Genomic DNA, 16,348 nt, shown 5'->3' with positions numbered 1-16,348 from the left:
AAACGACCAGCTGACCAGGGTCATACGAGGGCCTCATTAGCTGCAGTTTACTCTCCAGCAGCAGCGGTTGGCTCACCGGTGAGAAAAACGACAGGTGAGTGCTGAGGTCATGTGACTCATCGGCGACAGATCGTTGTGTTCCCATGCAGAGGTGCTTAGCACACCATGAGCCCCCGTTCTCTCTCGTCTGAAAGCACAGAGAGTCTCTACGCAGACAGATGGGAAAAACAGAGAAAAATCGCTGGCAGTTTATCTGCAGGAGAGAGGGATTAATGTCTAGTACACATGCGGTGAGGTCAGTTTAGGGATGCTATCCTTGTCAGTCAGGTGTCAAATTCATGACGCTGGGGATTTACAAAAACCTCAAAACAAGAATTTGAAGGAGGCGTCAGCACTTCTTTGAGTCACTGATATTTTCAGGTAAACAGAAGAGAACAGGTTTCACGTTAGAGAACGCATGGTTGGAATAGATTTTTGCAAGTATAAATATTCATTAAACCTGAAAGAATAACACTGTAATAGAAACTAAATCACTGATATTTCAACTTCATTTTTGTTTATTTTCAAATGTATTATATAAACAATATTTATATAATGACTATGATTTTAGCATTTCATTTTATCTTATAGAGGCATACTTACTTATATGCGTTTTGGTATGTGTGCTGTGTATATTTTTCATTTTGGAGACACGTAATAGGCATGTAATTGTACTATTTTTACAATATGTAGCACTGTATCTATATTTATATATATATTATAAAGATATAATAAACATACACATTTACACATCCACATTTTTCACCAAATCTCGATGAATCCATCTGAACATTCTTGCATGTACCCGTCGAGTAAACGGCCCCGCTGTGATTGACAGACGAGGAGCCATTTGAAAAAAAGTTCAAGTCCAGGTGTGGGGCGGCAGCCTTGCAGTTCTGAGCCAATCACATGCAGGCACTGATGGCTCCGAGTCGCGAGGAGGGGGGAGGTAGGCGGAACCTTGTCTACCAGCACGTTTGACTGCGGGCTCACTCCGCTCAGACAACTTGGCGGAGCCGATCAGACGGAGAGCTCGTCCAGCGCCAGCCGTCAAACACAAGTCCTGCTGCGGGTATTTTTGGACCGCTGCTGGGACACAGTGAGATCACCGCGGGCTCGTCTCCTCCTCTTCCTCCTCCTCCTCCACCTCCGCCACCTCCTCCACGGATCGGCTCGAGTTGTTCGCCGCGGAAGCGACGCGGGGATCACGGGGTGGCACCTTCTTCTTTTTTTATTTTTACATTTTTCTAAGCCTCATTTTCCTGCTATAATTTCAATATTTGAACACACTGGAAATGTCCGAAAACAAGCCGAATGATGAGCCGAAGTTATCCACGACGGACCGGGTGGTGAAATGTAAGTGCACGCCCGTGTGTGTGTGGTTCGGACGTCGGGGCTTGTGTCGGGGGTGGGTGGGGAGGGGGACCCTGGGAGGCTCCGGCGGCCGGAGGCAGAGTGTTGTTCGCAGGCTCTGCAGGAGGAGGAGGAGGAGGAGGAAGAAGAAGAAGAAGAAGGGTGTTAGCCGAGCGCTGCTGACAGCTCAAACTAGGAAGTGTGGGCCAACTCCGGCTTCTGGCCCCACAAATGTCACCGTTTTTCTTCCGCGGCCGGCGACAAGCACGCGTGAACGCTTGCTCTCACGCACGCATTCAACCGCAAAAAGGGGGCGATTTTTTTCATCTCCAACCCCTCGAACCACCACCACCACCAGCAGCAGCAGCAACAGCAGCAGTAGCAGCAGCAGTAGTCCTTCATTTTGCATTTCTGCATACTTCACAGAAAAAAACGCAGCACCACCACCACGCAGCTCCTTATTTTCACACAGAAGGTTCAGGGCTGCACTCTTCTTCTTCTTCTTCTTCTTCTTCTTCTTCTTCTTCTTCTTCTTGCCTTGTGTTGTTAACAGGTTCTCGCATTCCGCCTTTGCATTCTCCCGTGCGAATGCAATAAAGATCACAATCGAGTCGGAGGAGCTGCAACCCCCCTTGACTCCGCTTGCGGCATGAACACACTCTTGTATGTTACTTTCTCAACCGTGGCACCGGTTTTGCAGCCGTTCACCTGCTGAATAGCCACAAGCTCAGAAAGCAAAAAACGTTCTTTGATTCCCTGCTCAAACACAAACGCTTAAATGTCCAAGGGGGGGAAATAAAATCACTCTGCTGCGCCAGCTGTTATGTGGTTTGCATCCTTTTGTGAAGATGCTGCAGTTTTGTTTTGTTTTGTTGTTTCTTTTGGTCGCCTGAGGAGAGCCTCTCTGTCCGGAGGGCACCTTGCTCTGATTCATGGGGTTGGGATATATTGATTGGTCATTGCACAGGCCCTCCTGGAAGCCGAGGTGTTCAGGGTCCGGTGGTGTAGAAATCCCCCTCCAAGGTGCTGCAAGTGACAGGACGTCACTCTGACCCGCACCCAGTTGTTTCCTTGAATGCATCAAGACCAAAGTTCTCAATTAAATCTTTGTTTGATTTTTCTGAGGCAGCGCTTTATCACTGCTGGTCAGATTGGCTCACAAATGGTCACGAGATTTTAACTAACCTTAAAATTAAAAAAAACAAACAAAAAAAAACTCTGTTTATAATGGCAGCCAAAAAAAAACACAGACACAGACAAATTCTTATGATTCAAGACAGCTTATTCAATTTAAATCTCAACAAGCTCCCTCACAGTGTTTGTCTGTTGCTTGGAAGACAAACTCCTCCCTCTCTCCCCCAGTGATGGTGGATCATGCATGACATTTGACTTTTGAGGACCTCCTAGACAGGGTGGTGGTGGTAGGGGGTGGGGATGAGGGGGGGGGGGGTGCTGCTGCGGTGAAAGCGGCACGCTGCCAGATGCTGATCTGGGCAGCAGACTCATTTATAGAACAGAACATTAAGTCATGACACAGATGTGATGCCGGCCCTCCAGCCGCTCACCTGCCGCACTGTTCGTACTGTTTGTCGGATGGTTACAGATTGTACCTGTTTATTTATTAATTATGAGTTGAATCCAGCGCAGGCCTGCTCTCCCCGAAGGAATAATCTGCTCTGTGGAAGCTGGACTGGCTAATCTGAGCTCAATCCGACTCCTTGTTGTTCCCTCTTTGTATTGTTTAAAGAAATGAGTCGAGTCCATGTGTGGTTGGATATTCCAAGTGTACCTAAAGTATGTACAGCAGAATTTACCTCGCTATCCAGGCCATCCTAGTCAACGTGTCTGAAGTGAATTCAGCGTAGTTTTCAAACGGAAAGTTCTTCGAAGAATCGAGAGTCACTGGGTAGCTGCTTAACATGCTTCTTCTGTGTGAAAGTGCTCATTTTAATCATGTTAATGTATCTCTGTTTAAGCACAACTGTAAACTATAAACTGTGCCACTGCAACCAAGCTTGCCTCAATTAATAGCAAGTGTTATAGTTTGGCTTGTGGTGTCAGTTAGTATTAAATATTAGCCAGATGTGTTTGCTGTTGGCTAGTGGAGCTAGTGATGCTAATTGCAGACTTCAACTGCTTGTTGGCCAGCAGATGTTAGCTCCTTGTTCAGTTGAAAGGCAGGGCTAGAGAGTCAAGAGAGACAGGGTGAAGGTAGCCCTGCTACACTGTAGCCAGCTGAGGTAAAGTTGGTCACTAGTGGCAGATGTGATGTTGGCTTATCAAGGCTTACTGTATGTTAGCTCTAGTGGACTAAAGAGCTGTGGAAAATGTAAAACCATCATGGATGACGTTTGGAGCTAGTGGGGCAAATGTGAGGGGGTCAAATGGACAATGTTTCCCAGTGGGGAAACAAAAACGATTGTATTAAAGAAATTTTAAGAGAAATTTAGTCTTCTAGTCTATTCCTACCTCTCGCTGATTCATGTCAATGTTGCCTCGACAGCGTCAAGGCAACTTGTCCTGATTGGCCGGCAGGTGTTTGACCCGTGACGACGGATGAGCGCTGTCAATATTGCAGCTGATTCGGTAATGGTGCATTGCGTCACGCCTCGGCGGCGGGGGCGAAGAGGGAGGACCCTGTCATTTGATTTGTTGATGCATGGTCTGAGCGCGTGCACCTGCGCTGCTCATTAGATTAGAGAGGAATCAGGCTCTGTTGTGGATTTGGGGCATGGCAGAGCGGCGGATTTGACCAGATTAAACTCCATATAGGGGGATAAAGGCAGCTCGACTCGGAGCTTGTAATCTGACTCCGTGCATTAGCTGCAGCTCTTGCTAATTCATGCGAACAAATGGATGCCGGGTTGCGATAAAGCCGCCAAGGAGAAAAGAATTTGTTTACCTGCCTATTTGTACGGTTCTGGGGGGGATTTACAGAGAGTCTGAACTGGAGGCTGGTACGTTTTGAAGACGTTTGGTTCTCTCATTTGGCTGCTCCTGCATTTAATGGATGGCGTGTCTGTGCATTTGTGGGGGAAAAAAACAAGCTTCCATGTAAACAAACCCTTTAGCCTTTCTCCATTTTCACGGCTAACAGACGCTGACACGCCGGCCTGTTTTCCAGCGACGGTCGAAACAAAAGCCATTTGGAGCAGAGACGGCGACCGTCTGTCATTGGAACCCTCGTAAATCAATCAATGCCACAGTCTGCAACACATGTAGCTACACACTGGGGAGAGTAGAGCCGTACCAGCGAGGTGGAGGGTAGGATGGACTCTCTGCTTTCTGGACCAGTGACTGAGTTGATGGCCAGCAGGTCAGGTTCAGCTAGAACATGGTCGACTCCTGCATCGCTGTCTTTCTTTGGGAGGATGTCGGTCGGGAAAAGGAAGGTTCTGGTGTACGGCCCGTGCAACAGTGTAGTGCTCCTTCTAGCTGACCAGCCTAGCAACAACTTAAGAGTTTCAAGCACACAGCTTGAATGTGGCTAATGTAAACCAGCTGATGTCAGTGAAGCCAAAACGTTGCCAAAAATGAAGTGGTGCAGTTTCTGACGACGTCCTGTTAGAGACGTCACGGTGAGACACAGCTAAAGCAACGAAGCCTTTGGTGTCACTGCTGCTGCTGCTGCTGCTGCTGGCAGATGGCCTACAAGCATGGACGCTGTTCGCTGCCTCCTCTCCGTCTTTTTCATGGACGGTCGGCCACTTTCAGGTGCCCACGCACACAACAGAGCTAATGCAGTCCTGCTGCTGCTGAAGAATATGGAAAATATGTTCATTTATGCAACTCTGTGTGTGTGTGTGTGTGTGTGTGTGTGTGTGTGTGTTTGTGTGTGTAATCCTGCCTTATGGCCAGACAAGTGAAGTCTAAACTGTTGCTAGGGCATTTTGCCATGGTGACCCAACTGTGCCTCAAACAGACTCTATGTACATAATCATCGAAACACAAAACGTCAGCACAAGTAAATAAGCAAAAATATGTCAAGATTCCCAAATGTCTTGTTTTGACTTGTCTGTGATTCTTCCAAAACATATATATTTTCACTTATTAATTGCCTTTTTTTAAATTGCGAAGAATTTATTTGGATTTTATTTTAGTTTGAATTGTCAGATTTTTTTAAATGGCTTTTGCTTGTTCCCAATAGCCAAGTGGGAACAAGCACTCTGACTACAAAGTGTTCCTAATGATGGAAAATATTTGAACTAAACACCATAAAATGTTGATGCTCCTCCAATGGCTGCTACATTGTAGCTCATAAGCTTTCCATCCAGTTTGAAAACGGGTCAGTGAGCAAAGAAATCCCTCCAAAAATCAAAGTTCATATCCAATAAACCTTTCCCAAAAGTAATTTGAGGTAGTCGGTGTGGTGCTGATATCCATTCAATTGTTTTTATTTTCTGCTCTGTGTTTATTGACCTGTTTGGTTTGAGGCAACTTGATATTTGGAGGGTGGAGCCATGTGATGGACAGCTCTGAGCGCACAGCTTCCTGCAGTGTAAAAGTGGTTTTACTGCTCTACTCTGCAGAATGAGGTAACTCACTGTCAGGTGACTTGACTCAATTCTTTTAGTAGTGGGTGGGAGAGTCTTTGCTTGGGTTTAACTAGCTCCCCTCCATGGCGCAGGTCATGGAAAGACACCGCGCTGTATTTGACTGTCTTAGTTGCCCCTTGAGGAATAAATCCGCTCTCTCCTGCACATTTCACTTTCAGCCGAGTTGAGTGATTGTGTAGAAACTGTGGTTGTTTTTTTCCTCCTCCCTTTAGAGGCCAATCAATACTGTTAATCAAGTGTTATGGATGCACTTTGTTAAAGGCGGCAGTAATGTTTTTTCTGTATTTTCTATGCTATACGATAGGATTTTCGTCTGCAGAGCAAAAGCTGCATCTCCCACTCGCTCCTCTTTTTAAGCTAATGAAGTGAACCAGCCTGATTAAAGAAGGCTCCAATTGCAGCTAAAGGCCAAATCCAAGGGCACTTCCTGTCTTTGCTCACCGCTCAGCCTGGCAAAGAAGCCACCCGCGTGTTAGGTTGAGGTGGGTGGGGGGTGGGGGTGAGGATAGGGGTGGGCTTGTGAAACTGCAGCTATATAAATACAGCTGGAGGTGAGTCCAGGCCTCAAGGTTTATTTACACGTGTTAATTATAGACCACCTGGCTGAAAAGTTTGATTCCACACCAACATGCAAGGACTTTTTTTTACCCTATTTATGATAGTATTATTATGCCATCTAACATCAGTTGTCATTATTTTTGTCATCATTTTCCAGTCTTGTAATCTCTAATGAAAGATTTCAAACCAACTGTTATGATGACTTAACTGAAATGTATTTGTTTGCCCCGCGCTGGTGATGGCTGGCCTTCTCCGCCACTGCTGCCCACATGCAGAGTGGAGGCAGTCCGCGGCCACTCCAGCGCCCACTCACTCACAGCGCTCTCTGCAGGAGCTGACCGCAGTCGTGACTGAGGGGGAGGGGTCGTGATTGGGCTGGAGGAGGTGCTGCGCTGTGGCGCTGCGAGCGCTGTTAGTAGCCTCCGTGGTGCGTTCACCTCGCATAAACATACAAGAACAACAACAGAAAAAAAACAACCCAAAACAACAGATTGTAGATGCTGCTGTGGACAGAATTCCACTCTTCGCTAAAGCCCAGCAGGTGTGCGCAGGATGAGGCGCCTCTGCATCACTGCAGCGGTGTGAACCAATTGCACGCATTTAAATTTGTGCCTCAAAATGCCTCAAATTTGATCCTGCAAAAGGAAAAACTTCAACTTGCTGAGCTCTTGCATACGTGAGCCAGTTGTGGTGGACGTTGCAACGTCTGAGAGATGTTGACCCGAGTTTGCTCTGTCATTTGTTGCATAGTTAGTGAGCTGCAATCGTTAGTGAGCTGCTCCAGCCGTCCACAGGCTTCAGTACATGAAGGTGCATATTTGGTAACCGTGGCAAACGTTAGCCAATCATGGCAGAGCTGAGCCTGTCAATGTTGACCATTTCTATTATTGGTTCGCTAGCAGTAGACTAGTTTTGAACTGCCCTGCCAAACAGTGCAGTTTTGTCGTGCAATTGGTTTGGTCGCTTTTTGTTTCCAACATTTTTTTTCTGTCATTAGAAGGCAACATATTTTTTGCTGATTTGCATTTGCGATGCCATGAAAGCATCAGCCAATAACAGCACTTGGACAATGCATTCACCTGGGCACGTGCTTCCGGCTTATGTGATGGCTATGCATAATAGACAAACTTTCAGGCGCTGTTTAGGGTCAATAGGCTTGTTCTGAAACTACCTTCAAAACGACTTCTTCGAGTTCTTCGAGCTCTTGTATGAGGAGGCAAAATTCTTCATCACTGCTGGGGGATCGAGGACAATTCAGAGGGTGCAGAGTGCAGAGGGTGCCGTGTTTTACCCTGGCCAAGGGAACCTGGAGCACTCTCATAATGCACAGGGGAGGGAAACCGTATTCGCTCGGAGTTCGGCTCACTTTTAAGGGGTCCGAGTTCACGAATGCGCAGAAATTGCCGACTCATCAGTCTGAGTTGGTGTGGAGGGCTCAGACAGACCAAGCATGAAATCCCTCCTACCCCACACTCTCCACAGGTTTGAATTATAGCTGAAGGCCAGCGGGTTTCCCTGTAGTCCTGTGGGGAAAGCACCAAACCTCCTTTTTATTAATAAAGCCGTATTTACCTGCAGTGCAGGTGAGCGAAGCGACACCGTGTGGTGCCGACGCTGTGATTGTTAGCGTGTGCGGACGCCTCGCCAGGCCGGCGTGAGTTCAGTGTGTCCCTGGACTCCCAATGTTTTTTTCTTGCGGCCGGCCAAACACCACAGGGGAGCTGTGCGTTACCATGACGAATCACTCGCTGTGCGCTCCACCGTCGGGCTGATGGAGGTCAGGGAGGGAGGGAAGGAGGGCCGGCCGGCCCGCAGACTCCCCCACTTCAGTCAGCTGTTGGCGTCTTGCGTGTCCCTACATGTGTTTTCATGCTTGTGCTGTGTTGACGCCGACTCGTCTGTTGCTGCTGCGCCGACTCACTTCACTGTTTACACCGGGAAAATGAATCAGCTGACGGTGGCAGACGTGTTGTTTTCACCCGACATGGACGTGTTGTGTTCGGCTGCCATGTCTGTGCCCGTGCCCTTGTATGCTAGCTACTGTAGCTGTTGTGTTTTTTTTAAACTTAATTTTGTTTTTTTTGGCGGCTAACCTTCAACGGATACGCACAAAAAGCCGGAGGGGGACTCTACTGCCGTCAGGACCGGTTTGGCTTTTCTTTTTCTGTTCTGTTCTGTTCTTTTTTTGACACGGTGGCTGTGACAGTTTCCCCCCAGAGATGACAGTCAGCACTGTCGTCCCTGTTTTTTTTTCTGTCTTGCAAAACTGACACACAGTTTGTGTCATGCTCTCTAGACCCACATGTTGTTTGCTCTCCTCCCGCTCGATGTTCAGCAACCGCTTCTTTTGACTGCATGACTGCGACGCTTTCTCCAGGGCACCGTCTGCTGTTCACTCAGCATTTCTGCCTGGCGTCGCAGCCTGACTGTGTCAGAAAGCCTGTGTTGCAGGAGTGAAAACCACCACCCTAATACCTTGACCAGGGAGGGGAGTGGAGGCGAGGCGAGGCGAGGCGAGGCTTCTCCCTGTATAGCAGCGTAATCTGATTCCCTGGGAGGAATGCGGCGAGCCTTTAGGCCGTCCAAATTGAGGTACGAGTCAGTGGGTCGGCTAGTAGATAGTGTATCTCCCAGTGATTTTCAGCCAGCGGCAACTGGCGGAGTGAAATCAATTTAGCGCCCTCTCCCATTGGACCCTCTCTGGTGCTCAACTGCGTTTTCTGCCGTCCAATCTCAAACCCTCGGTGACGGTAATGTTGGCAGACAATCGACTGCAATGAAACGCTGGTGGGGTTGCGTCTGTCGGCGAGCCGGCAGCTAAAGAGGGCCGGGACCCTCTGATGCAGCAGCTAACAGATGGCGCGCGCAGGACGGAACAGCACCACTCGACGTCTTTACACAACCCAACTGATCAGAATGAACTCACAGTGAAAGAAAAAAAATACGCCATCTTATATTCAGATCATTGTGTCAGGCACAACGGTCCAGTAAACTTGGAAGTCACAGAATGACGGTCACTTGTGGGAACAAGCAAATTAGTTGAATGTTCTGCAGTTACAGATTTCTTCTGAATCTGGATCCGCTGAATGAAAATGTGCAGTGTTGCAATGGAAGAAAATATATATATTTGTGAAGGCATTGCCAAGGCAAAATGCAGAATGACAAATTCTGGATTGGGCCATTACAGCCAACACTAAATAAAGAGCCCATGGTGAACTAAATGACTATATAATTGTCGCTGGAATGTGTCATAAATTGTTGACTATTAACTCAGGTTTATTTCCTAGTCCATAGCAAAAGTCTATTGTGATGGGGAGAATTTTGCCTGGAAACATTCCTGCAGTTCTGTGCAATGTTAGAATCATTCAGTCAGATTTTTTATCTTTTTTGTTGGAGCAGAGATTCCACTTCTATTTAAAATGGACTCTTTTTGGTATTTACATGACTAAGGAAGCAATCATAATTTCACAATTTTCTAAGAAAAAAAAGGACAAAAGAAAGCGGGTCATCAGCATAAATACAGGCAGTGAAAGCTGCCTCTTTCAGCTGTTTTTATTACTCAGTAGATTTAACGTTCCGCTCCCCCCATTTGTTTAAAATGATCTTTTTGTTCAAAATGCTTTTGGAGTGTTTCAAAGCTAACTTTAAATGAATCTACCAGACAGCAAAGTGGGCGTTTCATTGCGTGACTCTTGTAGAATGTTAACCCCGGACAAGACTGATGGTTACTCCACTGGGGAATCCACCGAGAGGGAATGCCTGAAAGTTTTACCAAGCAGAATATGTAGTCCGTGAAGGCAACGTGAGAGGTCTTCGACCCCAGCTGGAGAGTCTGGAATGAAGGCGACGTCCCTTCAGGGGGTCAAGCTGTCAAAGCAGCCCGGCTGTCAAGGACATGTGAGCCTGAAGGGGGATCCAGGTGTCGACCTCGGTGGACCAGGAGTACTTATAGTACTGCTTTTGGTCAAACGGTTACTTGTGCTTCTTGTCTTTGATTGGAACGTCCTGACTGGCCTCTTCAATCTTTTAATCCGCTGCAGAGCCGGCACAGATGGCGCTCTCCCTGCCGCAGTCGGCCAGCGAGAGTCAGAAAAGTGCTTTCTGTGCAATATGGAGGTCAGGCTGGCGGCGGCACAGGGGGATGATTTACTCCGCGCTCACTTTTAGCCCAGAGGGGTTGCATAATAGCAGCTACTTCAGGGGTTCCGTCGCAGCTCGCTCTGATATATAGAGCTGCGCCAGGAGGCCTGGAAAGGCCAGACAAGAAGTGTGTGTGTGTGTGTGTCTGTGTATGTCTGTGTGTGTGTGCGCTGCTGAGGAGTCACATCTCTTGCTGACTCAGTACTCTGAGCCTTCCGAGGAGGGAGCGTTTCCTTTTGTTGCCCGTGGCTCCCTTCCTTGGCTCCGCTCTCCTGGCAACGTGGTGGTCCCACATGCGGGAGACCCCCGCCGGCCACACCATGCACAGTCATGGCCCAGATTCAGAGATTCTGGATTTTTTGAGAGGTGGGCGTGAGCAAAGTCAGTGGAGAACAGAGGGGAAAGGATGGCCCTCGGTGTGCATGCGAGGGGAGGGAGGAGGTGGCTGGCTGTGCTATCCCATCGCCTTGCCACCTGTCCCCAGGAATCAAAGCCAAGAGTTCAAATCCAACGGTGGATGGCAGCGGAAACCTGTTACAACATGGGATGAGTCTTGTTTCAAACAAACTCAAATCCTGTCCAGCATCTTTTTATTTCCTTGAATCATCCCCTTTTTTAAAAATCTATTTACCTCCTCCCACCCCTGTCCTTTTGGACCAAGACCGTTCTGGGACTGTTGTGCGTGGCCAACGGATCGCTGGCACGGCGGCGATGTTTCAGGTAACCTTCACTGCAGATAGCGGTAAGAGGGGTTAATTAACGATAAGGCGGGTTATCTCCACTCTCTCGCTGGAGGTCAACGTTGAGTTACGTGAAGTTCAGCTGCACCAGACCGCCCTCGTCCCCTCTGAACGTGTCTCGTAATTACATTCTGGGAAATGCTAAGCTCGGGGGCTGCCAGCGAGGCTCCCTGGGAGGTGCGATCGCGCCTGTTGAGGCATATTATCTGAGGAAAGCTGTGAACGAGGACAGAAAACAGTGAGGCCCGTTTGTAAGTTTGCAAAAATGTCTAGCGCAATGCTTTCCATTCCAATTTTATGGCACCTCATTTTATCTGATCCAATTGAATTGTTTTGAGGGTAAAAAAAAAAGAAAAGACGTGGACAGTTTGCTAACTAGCTTTGCTAACAGGTTGCATTCAATACTTTCATTTATTTTTTTTCACTTATTAGTGAAATGTAAAACAAAAATATTAATCACAGCACAAGACATAGCTGAACAACACAAATTACGAGGACAACATGGTAGAGGCTTCACAGTATAGTTGTGCTTAAAATGTGTGCATAGTTAGTGTACAGGTTTTTTTCAAATCTGAAATAATGTACATCCAGTAACACCAACGTCAAATGCTGAATCATTATTCTTGTTTGTTTCATTGCCAGTCTACCTCAATAAACAAAGAGCTAGAAACTCCTTGGACTAAATGTCAAGGTTGTGCTCTCTGTCATTATCAGCTCCCACACTGTTGCGTTTTCAGGATGGTAATGAAAAAAACAGAAATGCCATCCTATCAGTATTCCCCAAAAGGATAGATGGTGTTTTTGGTGATGGTGTTTGTCTTTGTCCCAGAGGTTACTGCCCAAAATGTTTTGTCCAACTCTTCATCTAAAGTAATGCTCAGGCCATGCAAAAGAAAATCCAACTGCACTCAGTTGTATACCTCACTCACCCTCACACTTGTTTGGCATCTCTGCCTGTCTACGCATAGTCTCACACACCAAGGACTAGCCACCAACAGGAACTCTCTGCAGAGCGTCTGCTGGCAAGACCGTCTCCCTCTGTGTTTTGGATGCGTTTGTACTCGGCAGACCCGTGTCGTCGCTTCTTCCAGGTTTCCGTGTGACAGCCTGATGAAGAGCGACGTGGCCTTCGCACAAGGCTGCCTCTGTGTATGTTTCTCTGTGAACGGTTAACCAAACGCACATGTTAATCTCCACGTTGCCTGCTTGACCTTTTCTGTTTGGCGTTTGGAGAACTGGTGGCGGTCAGATGGACCCCGTCGTCAGAAACCCGATGAAGGAATGTCGGAGTGGAGCCGTGATAGACTGAAGTCCTAAAATATGAGCCTACAGTCTACGGCCAGAAACTGTGGTGTGTTTTTCAAAAGGCTGAGCTCATTTGTAGAATTTTGTTTGTCTCATTCCCTTTTTCAACACCAGTTCCCTCCACCTTTGAATCAAATGGGACTAAACACAATTTCAAATTCCTGTTTGGAGCTGAAGGAATAGTTTCTACTTTGGGAGAACACAGGCAGAGTTTGGAACCAACATCTACAGTACACGTTATTTCGCAAACACTCCTTCCTACGTTTGGGTAAGAAGCAACGTAGACAAATAACAACCACAAAACTCATTATTTACCCCAAAATACCAACTGTTTTGCCACTGTTTAGCGCATTCTGCCATCTTAATATTGACTGGCAACGTGCGGCTATATAATATCTGCGGGAAAAAACTAGAGAAAAGCCTGTAAAACATTAAGAGACCAACAAAAAATGATTTTGGTGAAAATTGATGAACTTTGTATTGCTGTTTAAAAGGCTAACGGCCACCAACTGTAGAATCTCTCACGCCGACCTCCTTTTTCAAAAATGAATTCCGAGCAACAGTTGTTTTGAATTGCTTGGCTGCTTCAACCCACCAGTCCAAAGTATTGACGACTGATGGGCTCTTTGTGTCCAGGCTTGTTTCATTTCATTAAGTCGTTTCAGCTCTGCGCCTGAGTCACTCTCTAGATTTCCACTGGACGTTAAGGGAGAGGCTAATGCTCTCTTCCGCTCTGACAGACGCTGAAGAAGACGTCTCCTGCTAGCAGAGTGTGTACGCCGCACTGAGGAAGCCCCCATCTCCCCACCCCACCCCACCCCACCCCACCACCCACTCACACACGCACCACACACACCCTCCACCAGCACAATGCCGTCCGTGACACAGGATTAGCTTTCATTAGAGATGGCGTTGTAATCAGCTTTGGAGCGTAGCAGGCGCAGAACAATGGAGGAGGCAGAGAGGATCTGGAAGACACAGCGCTATGAGAGAGCGGCTCGGCTGGGTGCCGACCGCTTCCACAGCTACCGTCGCCCTGCGTCAAAGCTGCGCTTTAATGTTACGGACGCATGTGAGAAAGCATTTCCTCAGTCAGGCGGCTCATTGTGGCGCAATGGGGAATTTGCACGCCCCCTGTCGTGTTTTTTTGTGTTTTTTTGTGTTTTTTTTTTTTTCTTCACTCCTCTGACTCATGGAACACCCCCCCACCCCCCAAACCATTTGCAAACCCACTCAAGCCCCAGCTGCGGCCAGGTCCCCGGGCAGCCCTGTGCTCCCTCATTGATCGGCGGCCTCATCGATGGTTGGCCACGCGCTCAGCCACCACCAGTAGAGAGAAAAAACACAACACAGAGGAACTTCCCTCCATCTACACTCGGACTCTTAGGCATGAACTCCCCTGGACTTGTGTTGGAGCACTGCACATTGTCATCTCCAGCTTTTCGAGATTTTATTCTTTGTACCCAGGAGCAGAATTAATGTCAATCCGTCAGTCTGGCCCTCAAGCGTCATTCATCCCTCTGCCGACCGCCTGCTGTCAGAGCGTTGTGATCCCTGTCACCCCTCGACAGCCTGTTGAGGTCCGGTCGTATCACCCCCGTCCACGAGGGCTGCACCATTCTGGAAAAAATGAGAATCACTATTTTCTTTTTTTTTGTTTAGAACTGAGATCATGATTCTCTCACAATTTCTTTTCAAAACAAAGGCTTATTACACTTTCTGTTTGTAACAGAGGAACAGAACAGAAAAACATAATGGTGCCTCATTCAAGAATGGCGCATCAACTCTGGTCATCAAAAGGAACAGTTGTCACTGCAACATCTGACAATCAAATAAACAAACCAAAAAAAACAATAAACAGCACTCTCTTTGAACAAGATGACGAGAGAGGTTGATCTGCTGCACTGATTAAAGATCCTTTGCTAACAAAAGCCTGTCAACATTTTCATGCTTCACTGAGTCTTTGTCACTTTGTCAAAATGAGCTCTGTGGTGACTTTTGACGTGGTTGTACAATTTTGCAGTGTTAGTTGCTAGTGCGCTTTGTCGTGTGCTGTTCTGCATCACACGGTACATTGTTGCGTTGTCATTTAGGAGCGCTTGTTTTTGCGCAGCTGATGTCCTTCATGAAAAAAATGTGACAGAATCGTCGCAAATATGAACCGTCATTTTTTTTTTTACGATCAATAGTGCAGCCCGAGCGTCCTCCCTCCGTAACGAGGAGGCAGCCGTCATCCGCGCTAACCGCTGTGTCATTGCAGCCAGCGTCCGTACCGATGCGTCGTCGACGGCCTGTCGGTCAGGACCCATGCCGAATGTGACGCACCGCCGGCGGCTCATTTTTAAGCCAATCGGTTGGTCGATGAAAGATGGGGTCTTCTCAGTTTCCCTGGCAACTCTCTCTCTCTCTCCGTCTCTCTCTCTCTCTCTCTTTAAACTTGCCCTTATCTAATATCGCTCCTCTTGGTTGATTCCAGAATCTTGGTCTCTGCAGCCAGTAATAATGTAAGTTGTAAGCCGAGGATCATTTTGTTTATTTTTTCATTTTTGTACACTTGTGGAACTATAAAGTAAACAAAAATGAGTTCAGATCGTTGGCTTTGTTTTTGGTAGATCTAAAAAACACATTTACTTTCAACATCACTGAACGCCCTCAGTGTAAAATGAGGAAATTCTGCTCAGCCTGGGTGTAATGAATTGAGCTGGAATGCCATTAATTTGAGGGAGCAAATCAAAGAAAAAGGCAAAGTTTTGTAATTTCAGGCCATGAATTCTTTATTACAGGCAGCCAATTAAGTTGTCCGAGTTATTGTATTATTGAAATTCTTAATTTGAAGGAACGGTAATTTGCCGGCGCTGATGATTGAATGTGTTGTACCTGCTGGCTCTCTGCAGCGCTGCATATTCTTCTTCTAGAGGTGTGTGATTTTTTTTTTTTTTTTTTTTGCTCCCCTGGTTCTCGAACTGCAGAAGTAATCGCTGCATGTTTCTCTCACAACTGCGTATCTGCATAACAAGCTGAAAACACAGAGGGTGTGAGAGCCGGGACATGCCAGGACGAGTTCAGGATTGATGTCAACCTGTGATGTCTGCTAATGTCATGTTGAAAGACACTGTGAGTTCAGCTTGGACAGCTCAGACTGCCTGCTTCCTCTTCAAGGGGAGGCCACATTGCAGCCAGCCACGCACGGCCGATCCACACGCAATCAGTCATGTCGGATGTGCTACCGACGCCGGCGCCGGCGCCGATTCTTTATTTGCAACCTGTTGTTCAGCTTTTTTGTGATAGCATCAAACATTTCTCGGGTATGCGCTGAGCAACACCCGTGAATCCTGCGCCGCTCCACTCCGCCGCCGTTATCACTCCGAGTGACTGACTGTGCATTTCAAAGCACGCGGTTCTTGGACCGTCCGTTAGCGCCGCGGCTCTGCGCCGGGTGATGTACGAGTTGCCGGTTCCGAGTCGGTGCTCACAGCAGACTCTCATTTACAGGCTGCTGCGGGATTTCCCATTTTCTCTTTCATGATGCCTCTTGCCGCGGGGGAAAAAACTAAAAGAATTCCCAGATCAAACTGGGAGCTGCCCTTATTCGTGTCGTATTAATTGCGTGTGAGGGAAGCATTATTCTTCCGAGTGTGCCGTCCAATGAATTATTGA

General features: G+C 47.4%; 1 protein-coding gene across 4 annotated transcripts in view; it reads left to right on the top strand.

Annotated features, from left to right (window-relative positions):
- Positions 1 to 1,015: 1,015 nt before the first annotated feature.
- Positions 1,016 to 16,348, top strand: part of LOC142894164 (protein phosphatase 3 catalytic subunit alpha) — a 56,525-nt gene continuing 41,192 nt past the window's right edge. For 2 of the 4 annotated variants that reach the window (XM_076035358.1, XM_076035359.1), the window contains exon 1: positions 1,017 to 1,395. In XM_076035358.1, the coding sequence (XP_075891473.1) occupies positions 1,335 to 1,395 (61 nt within the window). In that variant the 5' untranslated portion in view covers positions 1,017 to 1,334. Of the gene's footprint in view, positions 1,396 to 16,348 lie in introns of all 4 variants that reach the window. The other 2 variants (XM_076035357.1, XM_076035360.1) reach the window with 2 other exon arrangements.

The sequence above is a fragment of the Nelusetta ayraudi genome, unplaced genomic scaffold (genome assembly GCF_046127955.1).
Source record: "Nelusetta ayraudi isolate G7.1 ecotype Tasmania unplaced genomic scaffold, CSIRO-AGI_Nayr_v1 ptg000042l, whole genome shotgun sequence".
NCBI classification, from domain to species: Eukaryota; Metazoa; Chordata; class Actinopteri; order Tetraodontiformes; family Monacanthidae; genus Nelusetta; species Nelusetta ayraudi.
Note: the sequence above shows the minus strand (reverse complement) of the source record. Positions and strands in the feature narration are given on the sequence as shown.